Source organism: Dromiciops gliroides, chromosome 1, assembly GCF_019393635.1.
Source record: "Dromiciops gliroides isolate mDroGli1 chromosome 1, mDroGli1.pri, whole genome shotgun sequence".
NCBI classification, from domain to species: domain Eukaryota; kingdom Metazoa; phylum Chordata; class Mammalia; order Microbiotheria; family Microbiotheriidae; genus Dromiciops; species Dromiciops gliroides.
This window is the reverse complement of record NC_057861.1, coordinates 749,208,148-749,232,057: the sequence shown is the minus strand read 5'-3', so window position 1 is coordinate 749,232,057 and position 23,910 is coordinate 749,208,148. Positions and strand designations below refer to the sequence as shown.

The following is a 23,910-nucleotide window of genomic DNA, read 5'->3' as shown; positions in this document are numbered from 1 at the left end:
TGGTTCAATCTGCATTCATAATTCACGGTTCTTTTTTCTGGATGTTGAAAACATTTTCTATCATGAGTTCTTTGAAACGGTTTTGGATCATTCACTGCTGAGAAGAGCCAAGTCTATCCCCATTGTTTATCACACAGTGTCGCTGTTATTGACACCAGTGCTTCTGACACAGTGAAGGGCCAGAGAAATGTTGGCATTCAGGAACACCAGGTGTTGGGATTAGGGTTGAGAGCTGTCTCACAACACACAGAACAGCAAGTGGAGTTTGTTTTCAAGATAATGGGATTATAAATATGACAACTTGTGTTTGTGAGGTGGATGAGGTCATGGGTAGGGGCTGACTTCCTGGTAAAGTGGAGGGCATAGTCTAAAGTCACAGGCTGGGGAGTCCTGAAGGCTTTAGGCAGCAATCAGGTTGTGAGCCCTTAATGTGCTCATCCAGACCCCATTCTCTCCAGAGCCACTCGGGGCTTAGAGGCAACAAGTGAACAAGTGCCCATTGTGGCCTCACTGAAGTCTATACCGAAACGCCTACCCCCCAACACACATCCCTGGGGGAAGGCCTTGTTGTCAGGGCTGTGGTCACTGCATTTGAGCCTTAGTGAGTCTTGGAGTGTCCAGACCTGGGCTTTCTCAGCCCCTCCCCTCCCCCTCCCCCCAACCTTGAAGCTCTGCCTCCCTGGACCTCGCTCCTGTTGCTGTCCCTGGTCGAGGCCCACTGAGGCCACCGGTTTTATACGTGGGTGCTGATAAGGCTTAACCCAGGCCAGATTAAACATTAAATGCAGCCTCCGCTGCCAGTATGACCAGATATTCATAGGCTGGGTCTCAGAGCGTCTAGTGGAACAGACCAGCGCAGAGCTGAGCAGAGCTGACAATGGCTGTTGACTTTGCCCAGGTCCTGGCAGAGATCGGGGGCTTTGGCACCTTCCAGATCCGGCTGCTGGTCCTCATGTGCATCCCCAACTTCTTGTCGGCCTACTACATGTTTGCCCAGGTCTTCATGGTTTTGGAAGAGCCTCACCACTGTGCCCTTGCTAGCTGGGTCCAGAACAGCTTTCCCAACCTGACTGCCGAGGAGAAGCTGAATCTCACTGTGCCTAGGACTGAGACTGGGGAATTGGAGTCCTGCCTCATGTACGTGCCACCCCCCGCAGACTGGAGCCTCGAGGACATCCTGCGCTACGGCCTCAATGACACACAGCCTTGCCAAGAGGGCTGGCAGTACCCGGAGAAGAACCCACCCTCTCTGGAGAATGAGGTGTCAATTCCCGCTGTCTCTTCCTCTTTGTCTGTCTCCCTGTCTGTACTGTCTCTGCCACACTGGGCTTGAGTCCGGACCCTGCTCTTTACTGCCTGCCCTTGGGCAAAGCGACCTCTCTGGGCTTCACTCTCCTCATCTGTAAAATGGGAGGGCATTGCTCTTGATCCCTTAGGAGCTCTAAATGCTATGATTCTTGGAGTCAGTTATAGAAAGACCTCCCTCCCCTAGGGTAGTTTGGGTGGGGGTCTTGCCCAGAATCCCTGAGACCCATCTCTGCAGGGAGCACTGACCCTGTCCCTTGGACCCTTCCTTAGGGGGAGGGAACATCTGCGGGTCTGAAAACCTAGATTCTCCAGCTTGGATCCAGTCAATTTGGGGTATAGCCACAGGATCTCCTTTTACCTACAAAGGTGCCATCTTACCTTGGGATGCAGACATCCCAGCCCTTCCCCAAATTCATTGATTAACCTTCACGTGGGCACCGATCCTCCCTCTTCCCCCAGCCTGGCCTTTCTGGCCCCAGGGATGGTTCCTTGCACTTCACCCCAGCCCAGGAACAGATGCTCCCTTTCTCCTGTGACTTCGTGGGGTCCCTCCTTAGAATGAGAACGTAATCACAGCTCAGTTATCTGCATGTACAGGGTCCTGGAATCGTAGACTCGGGACAACAGAAGGTTAAAGATTCTTCAGTCCAATCCCAACCAGAAATGATGCTTGTTGCAAGCACACCCCACCCCATCGCACCACCTCCCTTCTTCTCTTTGCTTCTCTGCCAGCAAAGCTGTGCAGAGAAGGGGTCCTGGTGTGGAGGGAGTTGGAAAGCATTCAGAGATTAAACATTCACTAAGGTACATAGGTCTGTGTGATGTTGATGCTTTCTGTCTGTCTTAAGCCTTTAACATGTGTCCTATGTCTCTCTTGGGGGTAGGGGGGAGCGTCTTTGCTCCTTTTTCCAGTACACTGTGGGCTAGCTTGAGGTCAGGCATGCAAAGGTTTGCCATTTGAGTTGACTTGAATTCTGTGATGGTCCGGGCCACCAGCCGACCCAATAAGGAGCCTTCAACTTCTTGCATTCCTGTGGGGATCCACCTGGGAGCACAAGCCTCAGATTGTAGGGTTAGAGCTGGAAGGAGGAAACCCCCCTTGTCCAAATCACTCATTTCACTCACAGGAGAGAGCAGGGTCATTGAGGTGATGTGACTTCCTGAGAAGAATGCTTGCTCATTTCTTGTATTAACACCCACCTCCTGTCAGAGGCTTCCCAGGGTTGGGTGACTCGTCCATATCACAGTGGCTGCAGGATCCCGAGGACGCCTTCTCTCCCCTCGCCTGTTTGTAAATTTCCCAGCCTTTCTGGGCTTCCTGGGCTTGGCCAGGCATCCAGAAGCCTCTGTGATGTGTTCCCATCCTCTGGCTGGCTACATCTGCCTTGCCCTCCCAACTCACCACCCCCCCAAGTAAGCCCCATTCATATTTGCACCCCTCTGACTCTCCCTTCCCTGGACTCTCCTGTTCCTACCTGTGTACTGGGGCAACTAGGTGACTCAGAGCACTTGTAGTTTCTTGAGATCAGGAAGGCCTAAGACCCAACCAGCAGTGTGACCCTGGGAAAGTCACTTAACAACCCTCTTTGTCTCAGTTTCCTCTGCTGCCAAATGAAGATACCAGCATTTCCCTGGCAGGGTTGTTGTGAGGATTGAATGAGATAATATTTGTTAAATATCAACACTTAGCATAGTCTTTTCTACTCTGATTAGACAAGAATGTTCATGTGGCACAGGAGACCCAGCCCAAGCCCCCAGTCACAACTCATTCTTAGTGTTGAATTCCCTAATGCCAATATTGAAGCTAGAAAGGATGTCTGAGGGCATCTTGGGCATACCTGCTGTCCATCTGAGACAAGCTGCCATCCTGTCATTGTGCAAAGGACTTGGGTTCAAATTCCAGACCTTCCATGGGTCACATGTGTGACCTTAGACTGGTCATTTTACTTTCCTGGGCCTGCTTCTCAATCCAGAAGATGAAGGGGTTAGACCAGACATTCTCTGAGGCCTCTGCCAGTGATGGAGTGAGGATGCTGGCCTACAGAGACACTTGTTCCACTTTAGGGATCGCAATGATTATTAGAAGTTCTTTTCCCCCTGACAATACAAATCTACCTCCCAGTGGTCCCAGTTTTGCTCTTCTCGGTCCCACTTGCTAGCACTCTAACTACTTAAGTATGGCCACAGGCATCCAGGATACAACACAAGCTAAGCCCCCTGCAGGAAAAACACGTGTCGACCGAAGGGCAGATGCATCCAGGGTGGCTACTCTGGAAACCTGGGAATGTAAAGTTTATCTTCTTTGTACGCAGCTAAGCTCAGGTGGAGGGGAGGCCAGGGATTCTGTTCAAATAGAAGAAAACAAAACCAGATAAAGACTTAGCTGATGGGAAGACAGGTCACTGGGGGGAGTCTCTCAGAAGGATTTCTCCTATCTATGTGGTTTCAGCCATTCAATTGAATCATCATTTATTAAGTACCTACTATGTGCCAGGCACTGTCATTAAAGGGGGATCGCACCACCCCAGAACTCTTCTTCTCCTTGCTTCACCAAGAGGCAAGGAAACCAAAGCTAAGACAGCAGAAAAGGATGGGAACCTGGGAAGACGATGAAGTCACTTTGGCTGGAACATGGGAAGGACTGGGAGCGTAGTCCACCCAAGCTAGTTGGGAGCCACGTTGTGAAGGGCTTTAAATACTGAAGGTATTTGGATTTGATCCTGGATAAACCTAGAGTGGGAAGGGGCATCTGAAGCCCTGTCATCCAAACCCTTCATTTTACAGACTAAGCTGTTCTGAGTTATGTGAACATTCCCATCAGCTACAGAGGACCTAGGGAAGGCACTATCTACCTCCAGGGAAAGGCCTGCTTTATGGAAGGGTGTAGTGTGGGGCTCACACATGTATGTATCTGTGTCCAATGTTGACCTTCTCTAGTGTGAAGCTAAGAGAGAGGGAGACGACTCAGGACTCAAAATGAAACCAAAAACATTTTTAAAAAATCTGAGACCCAAATTTCTATAGAACCTCCTTAAGCAGCGGAGTAACAGGAAGACTTGTGCTTTGGGGATATCGATTTCACAGATGTGTGGAGGCTGGATCAGAAAGGAAAGAGGCGAGATGCAGGGAAGAGAGTGTTGTTTGTCCATGATACTCAAAGAGGACCGTGACATCTGGGGCATGTTTTGACTTGCATTGAATTGGATTTAAGTGAGGCAGGGCTGTGTAAGGTCAGCAACCTCACTCTCTCCTCCAGAACCATCTAGGTCCAGTGGCAAGATAGACATCAGGACGACCAGATTTTTTTTTAGGCATTAGGGGTTAAGTGACTTGCTTAGGGTCACACAGCTAGGAGCAGATGAGAGGTAACAAAGGCTTGAACTAGGGTAATGGCAGGACAAATGGAGGTGGCAGCAGGCTGGGTATGGAGGGGAAAGGAGAGGGAAGGGTTCGGGATGAGTTCAAGGCTGTAAATCTGGCTAATTTGAAGAACGGCAGTGCCTACCATCAACAGAAAGGAGTTTAGAAGGATGGGTGAGTTGGAGGCAATGGGGGAAGAGAAAGGAAGTTCTGCTTTAGGCAGGTTGAGTTAAAGATACCTACAGATTCAAAACATCTGGTAGGTGGTAGATGATACAAGACTGGGGTCAGCTGTATAAAGCTGGGAGTTACTGGGTAGAGCTAACAATTGAACTCTTGGCAGCTGATGGGATGCACTCACACCAAGAGCACAGAGTAAGAAGGACCAAGGACAGGGGCAGCTAGGTGGTGCAGTGGATAAAGCACTGGCCCTGGATTCAGGAAGACCTGAGTTCAAATCCAGCCTCAGACACTTGACACTTAACTAGCTGTGTGACCCTGGGCAAGTCACTTAACCCTCATTGCCCTGCAAAAAAAAAAAAAAAAAGGACCAAGGATGGAGTCTCTGGAGACATGGTTGGGGAGGAGGCCTGGATGATGATCCAGAAACAATGGTCAGATAAGTCAGAATAAAAAGCAGATTCCAGTTCCGCCCCTTGCTTTCTGTGTGTCCTTGGACACAGCAACCTCTCCTGGGCCTCAGTTTCCTCCTCTGTAAAATGAGGGTGGAGGGGAGACATAGGCATGTTTGGAGGCAGCAGGGAAGACGCCCTGGAGAGAGAGAAATCAATTGGTGGAGTAAGCTCATGTAAGAGATGCGGAGGATGGGCTCAAAGGCCTTGACCAGAAAACTCACCTCTTCATCAGGGACTGGGGAGTTTCAGGGGTTTTCTTAGCCTAAAGATTGGAACTTTGGGAACTTCTCTTCTGGGTGGGACTTGAGGGAGGAGCAGGTGGCTCTACAGCTTCTTAAAAACCCCAAACCGAGGGCAACAGAACCAGGAAGAGCATCCGGACACTGACCTTGGGTGACTTCACTGGGCCCTTGGGATTTCCAGTAACTCAGTCGGTCAGTCAGTCAACAAGTATTTATTAAGTACCTACTATGTGCCAGGCACTGTGCTAGGCACCAGGAACACAAAGAAAGACACAATCCCTGCCCTCAGGGAGCTCACAGTGTTAACAGGACCGCTGGATGACATACAGGGCATATGCAGAGTAAATATTAGGAGGAGCAAACCCAGACCTTGCCCTAAAGGAGCTTGAAGTTTGGGAGGGAAATAGAGGAGGGGACCCGACATGTCTCATTCTTAGTGTGTTTTTAGGCCTGTTGCTTATACAGGTTACAATGAAGCCCATGGGGCATTGCCAGGATGGTGACTGGGAATGTTCATTTGCGACATTTTGGTGGTTGTAAGTGACATTTGGGAGCCCGTGTAGATGTGTCTTAGGATGTGTATAGCTCTAGCGGAGGTCATCCAAATGCTGCTGGTGCACGCTGGCCTCATGGCAACACCCCCAGCCCCTCGTTGGCAGCTGCCTCCTCCTCTCTGGGATGGGCTGAGTATGAGTCCGTTTCTCAGACACCCTCTCCTGACCTTTCCCCTTTACAAAGTCACCAAATCCTGGAGCTAAAAGGGAACCCAAAGGCCACCCACATAGCCCAACCAATACATGAAGTAACATACCAATATATAACACACCCACCTATAAGTGGTCCTCCATTGGGACCGACACAATCTTGCCCCACCCCCATCTTTAGTCTCCACCATTTTATCAGTTGCTCCCTGTTGCCTATAAATTCAGGTTTCCCTCATCCTCAGAAACTTCTCACTTGACCCCACTGTCCCCTCCAGCTCTGTCATCCTTCATCTTTCCCTTTCTCAGCTAAACTCAGAAAAAATCGATTATACTCATTGCCATCTTCTCATTTTGAATTCACTTCTTGAACCCCAGAAACAGAGATTTAGACTTCCTCACTCAACAGAAACTCTACTCTGAAAAGTTACCGGTGGTTTCTTAATGGACAAATCTAATGGTCTTTTCCCAGTCCTTATTCTTCCTGACTAAAACATTCAGCACTGCTGACCAACCCGTCCTCAATCGGTTCCTCCAGATTCAGGGGCTGCCTGCTGATCGCTTCCTCCAGGGATAAAGGTTGGGTTGTTCTGGGTGCACTCCGTGGCCACCACTGAGGGCAAAACAAGGTATAGCTTGTTTCTTGTGAGGGTCAAGGGGATTACACAGTACAGGGTGATGGATGGAAGCCTCTCAGACACATCCTACTGAATAGATTTTTTGGCTAAGGACTGACGAGGATCAGAGGATCCCATTGGCTTTGTTGGTTAATTTCCCCAACATAAGTTTTCCATTAACTCCCTGTGGCTTTGATCCACTTCCAGTAAAACCAGTGGGACTAGATGACTTCTTGGGCATTCTGAGAGCCTGGCCGTCATGCTCCTTGTCCGGGATGGGGCCTGTGTATACTGATGTATGAACTGGTGACGACACGGCCTAGAATCTGGCATGAGACCAGAAGAGATCAAAGGAAAGAAATACCCCATGGTGGGATCCTGGGGAGGGAGAGATTAGTGGCATCCAACAGAAATGGAGAAGAGGCCAGTGAATGAATGTCAAGAACCAGGAAAGATGAGATGGAGGGGGAGGCCAATGAGCCATCTGAAGTGAGCTGGGTAAGTGGTCAGGGGAGCCCAGCAGAAGTGATGGGCTTATTCCAACAGCAAGGGGCACCAGAAAAGTGCAGCTGGGGCCAACAGGAGAAGGAGAAATCAGGCAAAGGTTTTAGACCGAGAGCTAACTAAGCTGGTGAGCTAAGCCAGAGGCCACAGATCCCAAGGATATCTGAGTCATGTGTGCTGAGCTGAGCAAAGTTGTGTGTCTGAAAAGCTGCTTGGAAATAAGATTTGAGTTAAAAATGAATTACAGGGGCAGCTAGGTGGCGCAGTGGATAGAGCACCAACCCTGGATTCAGGAGGACCTGAGTTCAAATCCAGCCTCAGACACTTGACACTTACTAGCTGTGTGACCCTGGGCAAGTCACTTAACCCTCATTTCCCTGCCCCCCACCCCCCCAAAAAGGGATATATTCTGAGAAGGTACAGCAAGGACAAAAGTACGAGGAAATCCCCTCCAAACCTATCAATGCACTCTCCTCTCTACACACCCACACAGTGCCAGGGGAGAGTAGACTTACAGGTATTGGAAGGAGCCATTATTCCTTTGTAAAGTTGCCCCCCAGCTCATTTCTGGGATGGGTGAGTTGGCTTCCTCACCGGGATGGGTCAAACAGGTTGGTCTCTGTTGGACCCGGATGCTGTAGGCACCATGGCTAGAACTCCAGTTGTCAGTGGGCCTCGGCTAACTTTGCTGGGCATCCAGGTGCCGCTGATTGCCAGGGCACTCTCACTGATGGATCCCCGTGCACCTGGCACAACAGAAGCAGGAAAAGGAGAGGATCCGTGAAGTCACAGACAAATGGCAGCCAAACAGAGGAGGTGGTGCCTGCTCAGTAGCTCCCAGCAGTTCTTGCCAACAGGAAAAATGGCAAGAGAGCACTTGCTTGGGAAGAGAGTAGAGAGGTCCCCCTCTTGGACCTTTTGTGGGCAAATGTCCTGGCTTATTGGCCAGTTCAAAAGCCTTTTGTCACCACACTGGAAGCCAAGAGGATAACTGCTCCTGTTCTGAAGCAAAGGGAAAGAGTCTCTTTATTGCACATGCCCAGAAGCAAGCTCACCAGGCCACCACCTGGCTTAGCATGAGGCAGGGTGTGTTCCACATACTGTGTAGACTTGGGCCTTAAGACCCATGTACCCTCCTATGAGCTTTTAAAGGGATTTCACAAAGTGATTAGTAACGGTTTTTCCCTTTTTTCCCCTCAGGGCAATGAGGGTTAAGTGACTTGCCCAGGGTCACACAGCTAATAAGTGTCAAGTGTCTGAGGCTGGATTTGAACTCAGGTCTTCCTGAATCCAGGGTTGGTGCTTTATCCACTGTGCTACCTAGCTGCCCCCATAAAGTTTTTTCTTAAAGATCAGTTTGCCAAAAGACAGATAAACCAACTGTAATATTTCTCACGGCTTCACATTCATGGCCAAGACCATGTGTACTCATCCACATCTTCCACTAACTATGACCAGCCCCCCCAAAGGTGCCATGATGGACTGTTGACCTTTGTCCCACTGTGCTAAGGAGAGGGGTCCAGTGAGATCATCGGGTCATCAGTCTGAAGCTGGAAGGGACCTGAGAGGTTATTTGATCCATCCCCTTGCTGTCTCCTCCCCCATCTTGGCAGGAAACTGATCCAGAGATCTTCCTCAAGGTCACATAGTAAGTGGGACAAACAGGAGTGGAGATTTTAATTCAAGGTCAGTGCTCCTTCCCAGGTACTATGTTCCCCTCCCCCCAAGAGAATGTAAGCTCCTTCAGGCAAAGACTGCCCTCTTTTAAAGCTTCAAATCTCAGTACCTAGGACAACGCCTGGAATCACATGATGTGGTTGGGAGAGATGGGCTCAGAGACTGAAGGTTTCAAGGCAAACTAATCCAACCCCTTCATAAGTGACAAAGATAGGTAGGATTCGAACCCAAGTGCCCTGATTCCCAGTCTAAGACAGTTAGTTGGGTGCTAGAATGGAGAGAGCACTGGCCCTAGAAGCAGGAAGATTTGAGTGAGAATCCAGCCTCAGAGACGTAGGCCTGGGTGGGTCTCTGACTTGGTGCCTGCCTCACTTTCCTCAGCTTTCAAATGGGGATAACGGTAGAGTCGTTGTGCAACTTGGGATGAGAGTCTTTGTAAAGTGCCTGGCACTTGTTAACAAAGGCTTGTTTCCTTCTTCCTTCTTCTTTCCAATGGACTGCACCACCACATCTTTCCTCAGTTTCTGCTCACTTGTCCACACAAGTTCCAGATCCCACTGTTGCAATTGCTTTTTCCTATCTTAAAAAGCTCTCTGTTCTCCTAGAACTGTAAATCCTCACCCTGAGTGTCTCCATCCTTATTTGGGGACCGGCTTAGCTGATGTTGGGAGCCAGTACCACAGAAAGAGCCCTACCAGGGAGATCTGGGTTCAAATTCTTCCTGAGTGACTGGCTTATTCTGTAACCTTGGGCAGGTTGCTCCCTATTTCTGGGGTTGGGTTCCTTCATCTGGAAAATGAAGCTGTTAGGGATGGACAAGGTGACCTGTGACCTGTAGGAAGCTAAATAGTAAGCCAGGAAGAACTGAGCTCAAACATGACCTCAGACACTAGGTGTGTGACCCTGAGCAAGTCACTTAACTTCTTCTGCCTCGGTCTCCTCATTTGTCAAGTGGTGATAATAGCACCTACCTTCAGAGTTGTGAGGATCAGATGAGATAATGTTAAGTGTTTGGTGCAGTTCCTGGCATGCAGTAAGTGGTATATAAATTTATCCATTTCCCAGTTAATTTTAATCCGGTTTGGACCGCACTCAGGAGTGTTTGGAGGCTTCATATTTTTGACACCTTTGTTCTACAAGAAACCCTCCTGGTCCCCCTTAATCCTAGTGCCTTATCTCTTTTGATTTATTCTAAACTGTCCTGTCTATATCTTGTTTTTACAGAATTGTTTGCACGTCATCTTCCCTATTAGAATGGGGAGCTCCTTAAGGGCAGAGAATGTCTTTTGCCTCTCTTTGTATCCCCCAAAATTTAGCCCAGTGCCTGGCATGCACTTAATGAATGAGTTGTTGAGAACAAGAGGAGCCCTGAGGTTAATACAGCCTTGAAGGGGTGTTTTCCTTCTGCACCTTGACATTTACTTTCAGCAGAGAGATAGTTGCTTATCACTTATCACAACAAGAGCATAAAGGAGCTGATAAAGTCCTATCAAGAGGAAAACATACTGTTAGAGAAAAGAGCCTTAGATCATCCTCAGCCACTTTCAGTAAGTCCACATATCAGAACAAGATGAAACCATAGACTGTAGCCAAGTTGGCAGCCACAGGATCAGGCAGTGAGGCAGAGCCCAGCCTCTGTCAGATCCCCAAAGTCCAAACTCATTTTACAGAGGAGGAAACTGAAACATAAGAGATTAATTGATTTCCCAAGATCCCATTGACAATGTCATGGGAGCCAGAAGAGATCTTTAGAGGTCACTGGTTCAAGTCTCCTCATTTTATAGAGGAGGAAATGAGATCCAAGGAGGCTGAGTCATCTAAGCTTTTGTCTCCTGAAAAAAAAAAAAAAGGATTTTTTTTTTCTGTCTGGGTCTTCTATGGGCTTTCTTCTCCAGTCTGCCAGAGATATCTTTCTTTTCCCCAGCATCCTCTGCCTCCAGTAGGTAGGAATACCTGCTGAATGGCCAGTCTTCACAGGTTGGTAATAGTGGGCCAAGTAGATTTAATAGAGATAGATGTAAAGTCCTGTTACCAGTCTTTAAAAATCATCTGCACAAACTCAGGGTGGGGAAAATAAATCATGCGGGTCTTTTTAGTGACCTTAAGGTCAATACATTTGAACCAACAGTGACTCATGGTGGCAAAATGTGAACAAGGTCATTCCAGTGCTTGAGCAGATCTCTGATGCAGGTACTTCCTTCAGTGATGGCAACTCACCCATTTGTCCTTTTGTTCCTAATGCACAAGATGCACCATAAAACCTGTTCTCCTTTGATCCATTCTCTGAAGACAAGATGGTCTTTCTCCTTTCCACAGCCAGTTTCTTTGCATGTGCCCTTGATCCATTCTTCCTTCCTCCACTGGCAGGTAGCCCCTCTTTCTCTCTTATAGTCATTCTCTCCTCATCTGTGTATATTGACTCCTTTCCTTCGGACTAACAACATGTTCTGGTCCCCCTTAGTGGTCATTTTTTAAAAATTGACCTTGGAGTCAATTGGACCCCTAAGCTAGCCTCTATTTCATTGCTAGACTGCTAGAAAAACAATCTTCTGGTCTGGTTTGTGTTGACCTTCTCATTTCTCAAGCCCTTGCAGGCTTCCAGTACTGCTACTTGGCTACAACTGCTACCCTAAAGGTTAACAGTGATCTCTTCACCACTCAAACTGTTGTACTTTTCTCAGTCCTCATCCTCCTTGACCTCTCTGAAGGTTCTGATGCTCTGATTCCCTACTTCCTTCTGGAAAGTTTCTCCTCCCTGGCTTTTTTCACATTACTCTCTTTGGAGCAGCATGGAGTCATAGAAAGAGACTTGAATTTAAAGTCAGATTCCACTACTCTCCCTCTTATTACTTGTATGACTTGGGGTAATCGACTAATCACTGAGCAGTCAATAGGTGCCCATGTGCCAAGTGAATCCCTCCATTTCTCTGCACCTCCATTTCCTCATGTGTAAAATGGCCAGATGGCCACTGAGTCTCTTCCAGCTCTAGATATATGGTTCTGTGGATTCTATGAGCCTCCTCCATCCCCTACCACTCCTCAGTCTCCTTTTCGATTTGCCACAAAGACCCTTGAACACAGGTGTCCCCAAGTTGGCCCTCATTTCTTTTCTCTCTCCACACTCGGTGATTTCATCAGCTCCCCCACATTCAGTTGTCTCTATGCCTTAGACCCAATGTGGATGATTCCTAAAACTATATGTAAGTGGGGGAAGGAGGTTGGACGGTTTTGTGTTGCTCATGTAGGTTATTTATGTCCACATGGGAATGTCTAGATTTAGCTCACAGGGGGACAGGAATGAACCTCTCTAGAGTCTCCTCTCCCAACCTTCTCCAAGGGAGACATTCATTCCTGCCAGGAGGTTGGGACCAGAAGCTGGTCACTCTGCTCTTGTATGCTGTCTGTCTGCACCTTTAAATATTATTCATCTGGGGGCAGCTAGGTGGCGCAGTGGATAGAGCACCTGTCCTGGATTCAGGAGAACCCGAGTACAAAGCTGGCCTCAGACACTTAACACTTACTAGCTGTGTGACCCTGGGCAAGTCGCTTAACCCCATTGCCTCTCCAAAAAAAATATTATTTGTCTGGGGAAAATAATTTTTAGATTCAACCTGCACTCCTGATCACAATCCCTTAACGGGAAAGGAGGGCCCCAAGTTATATTTCCAGGGCTATATTCCCTTCCCACTAAATGCCAGTTCCACAATAAACGCACAGAGCAAATAAACTATTTATCCAAGTTAGCATCAAAACAGAAGTCAGAGAAAGCATACATAAAAGAGAATGTCTCAGACAGTATAGAGTGAATGAACCCTCCCCTTTGGAATGAGATTACAGCTCCACCGAGAGAGAGAGAGAGAGAGAGAGAGAGAGAGAGAGAGAGAGAGAGAGAGAGAGAGAGAGAGAGAGAGAGAGAGGCGGGGGGGGGAGGGAGAGAGAGGGAGAGAGAGGGAGAGAGAGACCCCCAGATTTTACCAAAAAGGGAAACTCCCCCAAAGCCTCTGCTGTAGTGGGCTGGGGACAGCAACATGGTCCAACTGCCAGCTCCGCTCATGTCGGCTTCTTACCAGAGTCTTTTCCTTCTTTAAGGGACCTCAAGGGAGATTTGCCCACATCTCTCTTGAAGCTGGAAGCCAGAAGACTAGGATCCCTATTCTCTCTAACTCTCACCAACTCCAGTCCTCAGAAAGGCAGCTACCTCTGAATAATTAATCTCCACCAAGGAGGAGAGTCTAAGCCTAGGCTTAGAGATAGGTCTAGTTACCACCTCTTACATTGGGAGCTGTCTGCTGGACAGCTCCACCCAGATGTCCTATTAGCATCTCAAGCTCAGTTTTCTCTAAACAGAACTCATCAACAGGCCTCACTCCCACCCCCAAGCCACCCTACACTTCCTGGCCATTTCTTTTTTAATTTTTTAAAATTTTTTTTGCTGGGCAATGAGGGTTAAGCGACTTACCCAGGATCACACAGCTAGTAAGTGTCAAGTGTCTGAGGCCGGATTTGAACTCAGGTACTCCTGAATCCAGAGCTGGTACTCTATGCACTATGCCACCATTATTTTTCATAGCTACCAAGATAGTTTCCGGGGTAGCTAGGTAGCGCAGTGGATAGAGCACCAGCCCTGAAGTCAGAAGGACCTGATTTCAAATCCAGCCTCAGACACTTAACACTTACTAGTTGTATGACCCTGGGTAAGTCACTTAACCCCAATTGCCTCACAAAAACAAACAAACAAAACAAAACAAAAAAGATAATTTCCCCAAACACGCTGTTCTGATAGTGTCACACTCCACCCACCTGCCCCCAAAGCTTCAAAGGCTCTCTGGAATAAAACACAAACTCCACAATCTAGCTGGTTCCCAAACTTGACCTTTCATTTCCACCTCCATACCTTTGCTCAGGCAGCCTCATTTCTTGACTGCATTTCCTCATCCAGTCTCCTTCTCTAAATCATCATCCTTCAGTGATCAAGTGGCATTTCCTTTGTGGAGGCTTTTTCATAGTTCCCCAGTGATTAATCATCTCCCATCCCAATTTATTTCCTATTTACTTATCATCATACATGTTGCACCTCCCCCCCCCAACATGGTACGTTCCTTGTAGACAAGAATTATTCCATTTTTATCTGTGCCTAGCAAAGCACTTGGCAAGTAGTAAGTGATTCATTTGTTTCTGTAGAATTTAATAGAACTGAATGGTGAAAGTTATCCAAAAGTCGAACGGTAATAAGTTCACCATCACTGGATGGCTGAAAAAAAAAAAAAGGCTTGATGACCACTTGTTTGGAGTGCTATACAGGCATTTCCTGCTGGGATATAGGGTGAAGCTAATGCTTTTTGAGCTCTAGTATTCTTTAGAGTGGAAGGGGGGTTGGAACAGGAGCTATGCAGAAAGACTTCAAATGGAAAGGGCATTTGACTTAGAGTCAAAAGACCTGACTTCAAATTCTGCCTCTGCCACTTACTCTCTGCATGAGTCAGTTAACCTCAACAGGACCCAGTTCCAGCATTTACAAACAACAAATAAAAAACTCAAGGGGTTGGCCAAATGATCTCCCAGGTCCCTTCTAGCCCTAAGGTAGCTAGGTAGCCCAGTGAGGAGAACACTGCATCTGGAGTCAGGCAGAGCTGAGTTTGACTTTAGTTTCAGACACTTACTAGCCAGGTGACTCTGGGCAAGTCACTTCACTTCTGTGCCTCAGTTTCCTCTGTTGTAAAATGAGGATAAAAAAGCACCTACCTCCTGGGGTATGTCATGATATTTGTTAAATATTTAGTGCAGTGCCTGGCACATAGTAGTTATACTTGTTTCCCTTCTAAATCTATGAAATTGTTGCAAAATAAAGTCCACAGAGTCAAGAAAACTATATCCACAATGACTAAAATAATGTAAGTTGAAAGACAAATAAAACAAGCCCAAACTGAATGTCATATAATCCTAATCACTAAGCTTGGTGTATAAGAAGAGATGGGAACGTTCACTCCTTGCCTTCTTTGTACAGTTGGGGGACACTACAAATACTGTCAGACTCAGTTGTTATATAGTTAATTTTGCAGAACTTCTCCCATGCATTTTCCTTTCATACAAGAGAAATCCTCTCTGGGAAGGGGAATGGGAAGATCTTTAGAAATGAAAATGATACATAGACAGAAGATAGATCTGATTTTGAAAAGATGACAGTGCCAAGAGGTAGCCCAAGGAGCTCTCCTTCCCTACAATTTGATCACGTCACACCACTTACAACCACAGTAGTGTTTAGCAACTGGGTTGGGAAAAGGCAGCGCAAAGGGAGAGGTCAGCAACCTCTGCAGGCTACTGACCTCATCTGTCTATCCCACATACTTGCAAGTACCTACAGCAATCTCCTTTAATCCCTTCAGTTTGACCTGGTCTGTGAGTGGAGGCATGAAAAAGAGACCTCCCAGTCTGTGTACATGGCTGGACTTCTGGTTGGAGCAGCCATCTTTGGACCTCTCTGTGACAGGTAAGAAGTCCCCCTACTCTTCCCTGTAAGTAATTTGCCTGCTGCCTCCCTTGGCCATCGCCTCCCTTGGCAATGCCCAAGATTAGCATCTTTCGCATGGGAGGGGACCCCTTAGGGCTGGTGTCAGATCTCCTTCCTCAGACCAGAGGCTCCCCAAGGCTCATGACCATGCCTGCCCCCTGTCTCTGTCATCCCCTCAGGATTGGCCGAAGGCCCACCATCCTTATCTTGCTGGTCCTACATGCTGTGTTTGGCATTGGGACAGCCTTCGTCCCCGACTTCTACGTCTACATGGCTTTCCGGTTTGCTGTAGCCACAGCAGTGGCTGGCTATGCCATCAGCAATGTCACTTTGAGTGAGTATTCTAGGGAGGTCTCCAGTACCTCTGAGAGAATTGGGCAAAGGGACCCATTCTGACCTCCCTCCCATGTCTGGGGATCCCTATGGATAAACTTGAGGGCCCCTCCCTGAACACTCAGGTCACCAAAGCTATTAGAAGCATTTGGGGGAGGGGGAAGGTATTCAAACATGATCTAACCAGGAGATGGTCAGCTGTGGGTTACCTGTCCTTTATTTGACATAGATCTAGAAATGCTAATGATTAGCAATAAGACCAGAGAAATTCTGGATAAAGCACCGGCCCTGGATTCAGGAGGACCTGATTTCAAATCCATCCTCAGATACTTGACACTTACTAGCTGTGTGAACCTGGGCAAGACACTTAACCCTCATTGCTGTACCAAAAATAAAAATAAAAATTGAGAAATTCAAGGCTTCTCAGAAGCAAAGAGGAGACAAAGTCCTCCCTGGGTACTAACTATATGATGGTTAACATAGAAAACCCTAGTGATCAGCAAAGAAACTGATTGAGACCATAGTTTCAGTAAGAGATTGCCCCAGCCTAGTGGGAACAGTATAGATGAGCCTAACGTACATTTTTTGCTTGGCAATGCAGACAGGGCAGCACACTCAGACCCACTCACCTGTCTTTCTCCAGGAAACCCTTCAGTCTATACCTCTCTCCCTTTTATATCCTAAATTTAATTTATTTCTGTGACATAACAAGTGACCTAGAGGGATAAAAATGTCAAGCATACAGGATTGGGGCTCAGGAAACCTGTGTTCTTGTCCTGACTCTGCTCACGCTGTGTGGTTCTGGGAGAATCATGGTGATCTTGAAGCCTCAGTTTACTTATCTGTCAAATGAGGAAAATAGGGGCAGCTAGGTGGTGTAGTGGATAGAGCACCAGCTCTGGAGTCAGGAGGACCTGAGTTCAAATCCAGCCTCAGACACTTAACACTTACTAGCTGTGTGACCCTAGGCAAGTCACTTGACACCAATTGCCTTACAAAAAAAAAAAAAAGAGGAAAATAATTCCTATTCTGCCTTCCTCCCAAAGCTGTTCTGAGCATCATTCAACAACAACCAATCACTAAGTGCTGATTGAGCGCTTATTGTGTGTCAGGCACTATGTGTCTAGGGATACAAAGAAAGGCAAGAGCAGTCCCTGCCCTCCATGAACTCCCACCCTAAAGGGGGAGGTCACAGGCAGCCAGCTGTGGACATGGGAGATCTGTACAAAGTGGATGGAAGACCATCTGAGGGGGAAGGTCCCAAGTGAAATAACACAGGGAAGCTCTTTGTGCTGCCTCGATGCAGACTGGGCTTGTGAATGATCTCTCACATTGGTTCCCATCTGAACATTCATCCTCTCTTTCTCTCCTGCCCAGCCACAGAGTGGGTCTCTGCCTCCAAACGGACGATGGCCGTGGTCATCTCCCAGTGCAGCTTCTCAGTGGGGCAGATAGTGCTGGCTGGCCTGGCCTATGGAATTCGGAACTGGAGGTTGTTCCAGATCGCAGGCACTTCCCCTATCTTACTGCTGTTCTTCTATTGGTGGTGAGCAAGGGCAGGGAAGGGCCCCAGGCCAAGTCCACACTGAATCCTTCAGCTCCTCTGTCTATCTCATGTTGGCTCCTTACTCCCCTTCCCCAGTGATCTCCTCTGCCTTCTTTTCTCCTTCTTCCTATAACCTACTCCCACACTTTTAGAACTCAAGTATATGCAGGTCGAGGGCAACTAGGTGGTGCCACAGTGGATCAAGTCCCAGGCCTGCAGTCAGGAAGACTCATCTTCCTGAGTTCAAATCTGGCCTCAGACCCTAGCTCGCTGTGTGACCCTGGCTAAGTCACTGAACCTTGTTTGTCTCAGTTCCCTCATCTGTAAAATGAGCCGGAGGAGGGAATGGCAAACCAATCCAGTGTCTTTGCTGAGAAAACCCCAAATGGGGTCACAGAGAGTCAGACAAGATTGAAAACAACAAACAACTTCTTGACTCCAAGTCCAGGGCCCTCCTCAATCCTTGGCCAGTAAAATCAGTAAGAATTCAACAAGTATTTCTGAAGTACTTGGGCTATCCCAGGCACTGTACTAGGCACTGGGGAGACAGACAAAAGTGGACCAGTGCCTGCCCTCAAAGAGCTTACACTCATGCTGATGCCTCACATCAGTGCAGAGCTTATAACTGACTTTGTAAATAACCAAGGACTTCTGGTGCTCAGAGGGGCTGTTGAAGTGGCTCCTCATGGCCCTCTGGTGAGGGAATGAGAGCAGGTGTCCCCTCTGTGTGAGGCCCAGAGACATTTAGGGATGCCCAGGGCCACAGAGTGTGGTCCCCAGCTTGGACCTGGCTCCCATACACGTGTTCTTCTCATGTTACTTCTCAAATTCTTTTCTCTGCCATGACACCCCTGCCCCCTTCTCCATTCATGATTGCCCTCTCACCTCATGGTCCAACCAGCGAGCAGCTGATGGCCTAGGGAGCAAGAAGAAGCAATGGATGCTATTATCCTCCCCTGGACCCCAGGCCCTGCTGGGAGGGGACCAGAATTCCCACCCCCAGTGGCTCACTACCCCAGCCTTGCATGCCAATGATGGGGCTGTGGGCAGAGGGCAATGGGAAAATCCCTGCTCTGCCTTCTGTCCTGCAGGGTGCTTCCTGAATCTCCAAGGTGGCTGCTGACCCAAGGGAAAGTAGAGGAGGCCAAGGAATTGGTCCAGAAAGCAGCCTTGATAAACAAGCGCAGTGTGTCTCCGGAGACCCTCAGCCAGGTTAATTGCACTTATTGGAGCAGAGACTGCTGGACTCCTGTCACAGGGGCTGTGGGCTTGATGCTTCTGTGGTGGGAGGCTGGTGGCCACTTGACTCTCTCTCTCTCCCCTACAGCTAGCTCCAGAGAAGGCAGCACCCAAGGGAAATGCCCTGGACATGTTCCGGCACCCTTGGCTCCGGAAGGTGACACTCATTCTCTTCTGTGTCTGGTGAGTCAGTGTGTGTACATTTATCCTGATGGATTTTCCCATTTGATGTACTGAGTTGAGTGAAAACTGGTCTGCCTAGGCCAGTTCTCAGTGGTGCTTCCTCCCTTTGCAGAGGATGAGGGGTATCATGGCCAGAGGATGCCCCATGGCCTTCCTGCTTCCAACCATCCTCCAAAACTGCCAGAATAATATTCCTACAACCCAGACCTGCCCTTATCACTCCCCTTCTCTTCAGTGGCTCCCTACTGCCTCCAGCGGCTCCCCGGGGGCTGGCTCCTGAGAAGATAGTAGCCAGGGGAAATGCCTTGGACCCTCCATTCCCACTTTCTTCTGTGTCTTATTGCTGCTACTCCTCTTATCACACTCTCCATGTTAATCAAACTGGTGTGCAGGGCTTCCCCGCCCCCCTGACCACCCTTGCCACACAGCAACACTCATCTCTGAGCTTCTGCAAAGTCTGATGCCACAGTCAGTTAACTAGCATGTATCAAGTGCTCTTTGTGCCTCAGACACTGCCAAGTGCCAGGAATACAAATAGAAGTAGGAAGACAGGAGACTGGAGGCCACCCCCTCTCTTTGTGGTGAGGGCAATGTCCCTGGTCCTGTACTAACCGAGGCTATCATCACTGACAGGTTTGTGGACAGCCTTGGCTACTATGGCCTTGGCTTCAACGTGGGGGGCTTCGGCCTGGACATCTACCTGACGCAGATGATCTTCGGGCTTGTGGAGGTACCTGCTCGCTCGTCTGTCAGCTTCATGGTGCAAAAATTTGGCAGGAGGAAGAGCCAGATGGGAACACTGATCACAGGCGGCCTCATGTCCCTCGCCATCATCTTCGTCCCCTCAAGTATGAAGTTGTCAGGAGCTTTGGGGAGGGATGTTATATACAAGGTTGGCACACAGAACCTTTGGGGCAGAGACCCAAAATACAAGCCTTGTCCCCCGAAGAGGCCATGGCTAAGAGTGAAAAAAAAAACCCCTTCAGGAGACTCTCAGAGAGCACACTTGCTGAAATTCCACCATTAATGGGTCATTCTTTGGGGATACAGCATTGAAAGCAGTTTTTCTGCAAAGGAAGGGACACAGAGGAGCCCTTTAGCTATGAATACTTCAATGGAACTCAGATCCTAGAGCAGCTGCTGAGTTTGGGAGTGAGTGGTTATAGGCTACTTGCTGTCAGGAGGGAGAACCATGGATGGGAGCAGAGTAGGCCTTTGAAGGACACATGTCCTCTTTCCTTCTTGGAATGGGCCAGGCCTGTCCTTAGCCTATCCCAGGCTCCCATCATCCACTGACTGGCTCTTCTCCCTGTGTCCTAGGTTATCCCACAGTCAGCACGGTGCTGGCCGTGGTGGGGAAGTTTGCCACGGCTGCCGCCTTCACCACCTCCTACATATACTCAGCAGAGCTTTTCCCCACCATCATCAGGTAAGGCCAGCACCCAGGCCCTCCACCCCAGAGCCCAGCTAGCGTCTGATTGTCATGACCCTATGGGGGGGTGGGGGTGGTATTATTAGCCCATGTTACAGATGAAGAAATTGGGGCTCAGGGTGTTTCCATGACTCTCTTAGGGTCACACAAGAGCCCTTCACATACAGTTCTCTGGGTACGACAGTGCTGACCCTCAGAGCCCAGAGCCCAGTCAGACCTTGCTTGCTACATGCAGCTGCTTTCCATGGTAGCCTATGTGTGCTCTGTGCCTTTCATCTCCTTAGGCAGACAGGCATGGGGCTGGTGGCCACGTTCTCTCGGCTTGGAGGCATCCTCACACCCTTGGTGACCCTCCTGGATGACTATCATCATGCCATCCCCTTGGCCATCTATGGATCCTTACCAGTCCTGGTTGGGGTTCTCTGTGTCATGCTTCCTGAAACTAAAGGAAAGCCCTTAAAGGATGCAATAGATGACCTGGAGCCAAAAGCCCCCAAAGGGTGAGTTCTCCCCCATGGTCTTGGAGCCAACATAACCCAAAGGGCAAGTCCTCCCTCTGGGTCTTGGAGCCAATACTCCCCAAAGGATGAGTTCTCCCCCATGGTCTTGGAGCCAACATAACCCAAAGGGCAAGTCCTCCCTCTGGGTCTTGGAGCCAATACCCCCCAAAGGATGAGTGCTCCCCAGACCCCTCAAAGGGTGAGTGCTCCCCTGGGTCCTGAAGCCAACACTGCCCAAAGGGTGAGTCTTTCCCCTTGGTCTGGGAGCCAACACCCCCTGAAGGATGATTCCTTCCCCTGATTCCTAGAGCCAACACCTCTCAAAGGGTGAGTTTTTCCCCCGGGTCCTGAAGTCAATATCACCGAAAAGGTGAGTCCTCCCCCAGGAGTCCTAGCCAAAGTGTGAGAAGTAGATTCCTGGGTGAGTCTCCTTGGCCTATCATAGTGCCTGCAATACCACAATCAGAATTGCTTCCTTGGGGATGAAGTTGCAGGGGAGCCCTTTTTAGTTATTCATACCTCAGAATGGACAAGGTCACCAGAATAGTTTCAACATGGAGAAAAGGTGTTGAGAGAACGGAAAGGGGCCTGTGGAATGCCACCGCCCTGCTAGGTCAGGCCTTGGTGAAGACCTTGGGAGGGAGATGGGGAAATGAAGGCATTGTGGCTGTGGTCTGGAGAGGATGAAGGGAAGCTAGTCTGTTCTGAAGACTACTTCTTACCCCCACCCCCATGATTCCTTTACCCTCAGCCCTGAAGTCGGTATTCCCCCACCATCATCAGGTAATGTCTGAGTCCAGTTCCTAGATCCTCCTGATGGCTTTGGGGTCTCCATGTTTGTGGGCTGTCTTCTGTATCTGACTGTGAGCTCCTTGAGGGCAGAGCCGACTTTTGCTTTGCTTTGTGTCCCCAGCACTTAGTAGGCGTTTAATCAATGCTTGTTGACTTGACTCTCCCCAGAGCCCAGAATTCAGAACCTGATCCCGCTGAGAAAGGAGAGATGTCAGCCCAGGAGAATGGCACTGTGGGCTCTCCCAACACCACCCACTTCTGAGGAGCTGTGGGGCCCTGATGGCCAGCAGAAACGCCACTGTCCTCCATCTGTCAGATCCCGGCAGGGCTGGACCCCAAATGGGAAGTGCCAAACACTTTCTCACTGAAAGAGATGTCATCTCAAGCCTGGCTTCTGCAGCATCCAACAGCCAGGGGTTCCTTGCCCTCTCCTCCCTCCGATATGGGAGCAGAAATCCCCTGCCTCCTTAGACTTCAATCTGCTTTCCCTCTGCATTGGCCATCTTCCATGCCCAGTTTGCCATCAATCTTGACCTTCTCTCAGGGTCCCTTGCTTCCTTACAGGAACAGATTTAAGTTGAGTCCAGGAAGGACTCACAGCAAGAGCCTTTTCTCATCTCCCCAGTGCTTTGGGTCCTACTTCTGTGTTAGGCCCCTCCTCCAAAGAAAATGGAAACTCCTGAAGGGCAGGGACTCTTGTTTTTGTACCATTAGAGTCTAGCACAACACCTTGAACATAGTAAGTGCTTAAATTTTTGTTGAATTTATTTGACTTCTACCAGAAGTTATTTAATAACAGCACAAAGTCCTTCTCCATCCCCAGCCAAGCCTGAAGGCTTTAACTTTGCACACTTTGGGGCCACCGGTGTGTTGTTGTGTATTAAATAAACTGAATAAAGCAAGCAGGTCTCCAAGGATTTAGTGGTCCAGCTCTGTCCCCCCTCACAAAATAAATAAATAAATAAACAAACAATCGAATGAATCAATGAATCAATGAATCAATCAATGAATAAAATAACAGGGCAAAGTCTTCCTGAAGCCATTGACTCCACTTAGGACTGTCAGGACTTCTTCTTGTAGACTCATCCAGACCAGAAGGTACAAGTTAAAAGTGACTTTCAGCCTCCCCTGATCTAAACCTCTCATTTTGTAGAATCTGCAGCCCAAAGAGAGGAAGTGACTGGCTTAGGGTCACATAGTCCATAAGATGTAGGATTTGAACCCAAGCCATCTGACTCCAAACCCTGGGCATCTTCTGCTGCACCACACTGCCTTGTGAAATCTCAGAGACCTAAGAAGTTCTTGCTGGACACAGTTCAGGAATTACTGAAAAATGGTGCCTACATCAGATCCTAGTTTACATGCACTAGGAGGCATTCCCACATAGAGAAATGCTTATGTGAATCCACTTCTAAGACAAAGAAAGCCCAGTAAGTCTACACAGTCTTTAAATTCAAAGGCATCCTCGTCCTGGAAAATCATGTCAAAGAAATGTGGTGCTGACGAGCACAAGAGTTGTATAGTATTTCTACAGATAACTTGGGGAGCTTCATCCCTTCTCTTGGTCTGGAACCATTCTAATGGAATGGAAGCTCATCAAGAACAGAAACTTTTTTACCCCTTTATGTCTCTATTGCTTAGGACAATGTCTGACACACAAATGTCCTTAATAAAGGCTTGTTGGGTTGGATACTTGTGTTATTTCCCACTCTGCTCTCAGGGCAGAATCCAAGACCATCAACTTGGGTGGGTCTCCCAAGTAGAAGGCAGGGCAATGTTTGAAGCCAGGAAGCTGGGCTAGCTACTTCTTAGGATTCCTTGAAGATCTTCTTGTTAGGGGTTTTGGCATATCCAGTGTATCCTTTTTTAAAATTTTAATATTTTATTGTCCCCCAATGACATAAAAAACCAATATTTAACACTCATTTTCAAAAATTTTAGTTCCAAATTCTCTCTCTCCCTTCCCTCCTCCCTCCTTAAGTAGGCAAGCAATTTGATATAGTTACACATGTGCAGTCATGCAAAACACATTCCCATATTATGTGAACAAAAACAAACCAATAAAAATAGTTTTAAAAAAATATTCTTTGATCTACATTCAGACTCCATCAGTTCTTTCTCTGGATATGGGTACCATTTTGCATCATAAGTCCTTCAGAATTGTCTTGGATCATTTTATTGCTGAGAACAGCTAAGTTATTCACAGTTGATCGTTATAAAATATGCTGCTACCGTGTACAATGTTCTCCTGGCTCTGCTCACTTCACTTTGCATCAGTTCATGTAAATCTTTCCAGGTTTTTCTGAGAGCATCTTGCTCTTCATTTTTTATAG

General features: G+C 48.2%; 1 protein-coding gene across 1 annotated transcript; it reads left to right on the top strand.

The window, feature by feature from the left end:
- Window positions 1–850: 850 nt before the first annotated feature.
- LOC122735792 (solute carrier family 22 member 13-like) lies at window positions 851–22,429 on the top strand. The gene is made up of 10 exons (XM_043977583.1): window positions 851–1,261; window positions 15,428–15,531; window positions 15,732–15,886; window positions 17,263–17,431; window positions 18,523–18,643; window positions 18,759–18,853; window positions 19,487–19,701; window positions 20,174–20,282; window positions 20,570–20,785; window positions 21,746–22,429. Exons 1-10 carry the CDS (start codon window positions 878–880, stop codon window positions 21,837–21,839), a joined length of 1,662 nt encoding a protein of 553 aa, XP_043833518.1. The 5' UTR covers window positions 851–877; the 3' UTR covers window positions 21,840–22,429.
- Window positions 22,430–23,910: the final 1,481 nt, after the last annotated feature.

What these genes read in the sequence shown, in the direction of transcription:
- LOC122735792 (XM_043977583.1), top strand. Translation starts at nt 878, where the DNA reads ATGGCTGTTGACTTTGCCCAGGTCCTGGCAGAGATCGGGGGCTTTGGC. An exon ending in CACCCTCTCTGGAGAATGAG is followed by an intron (nt 1,262 to 15,427) that starts GTGTCAATTCCC and finishes TAATCCCTTCAG; the next exon opens with TTTGACCTGGTCTGTGAGTG. An exon ending in GAGCCAAAAGCCCCCAAAGG is followed by an intron (nt 20,786 to 21,745) that starts GTGAGTTCTCCC and finishes GACTCTCCCCAG; the next exon opens with AGCCCAGAATTCAGAACCTG.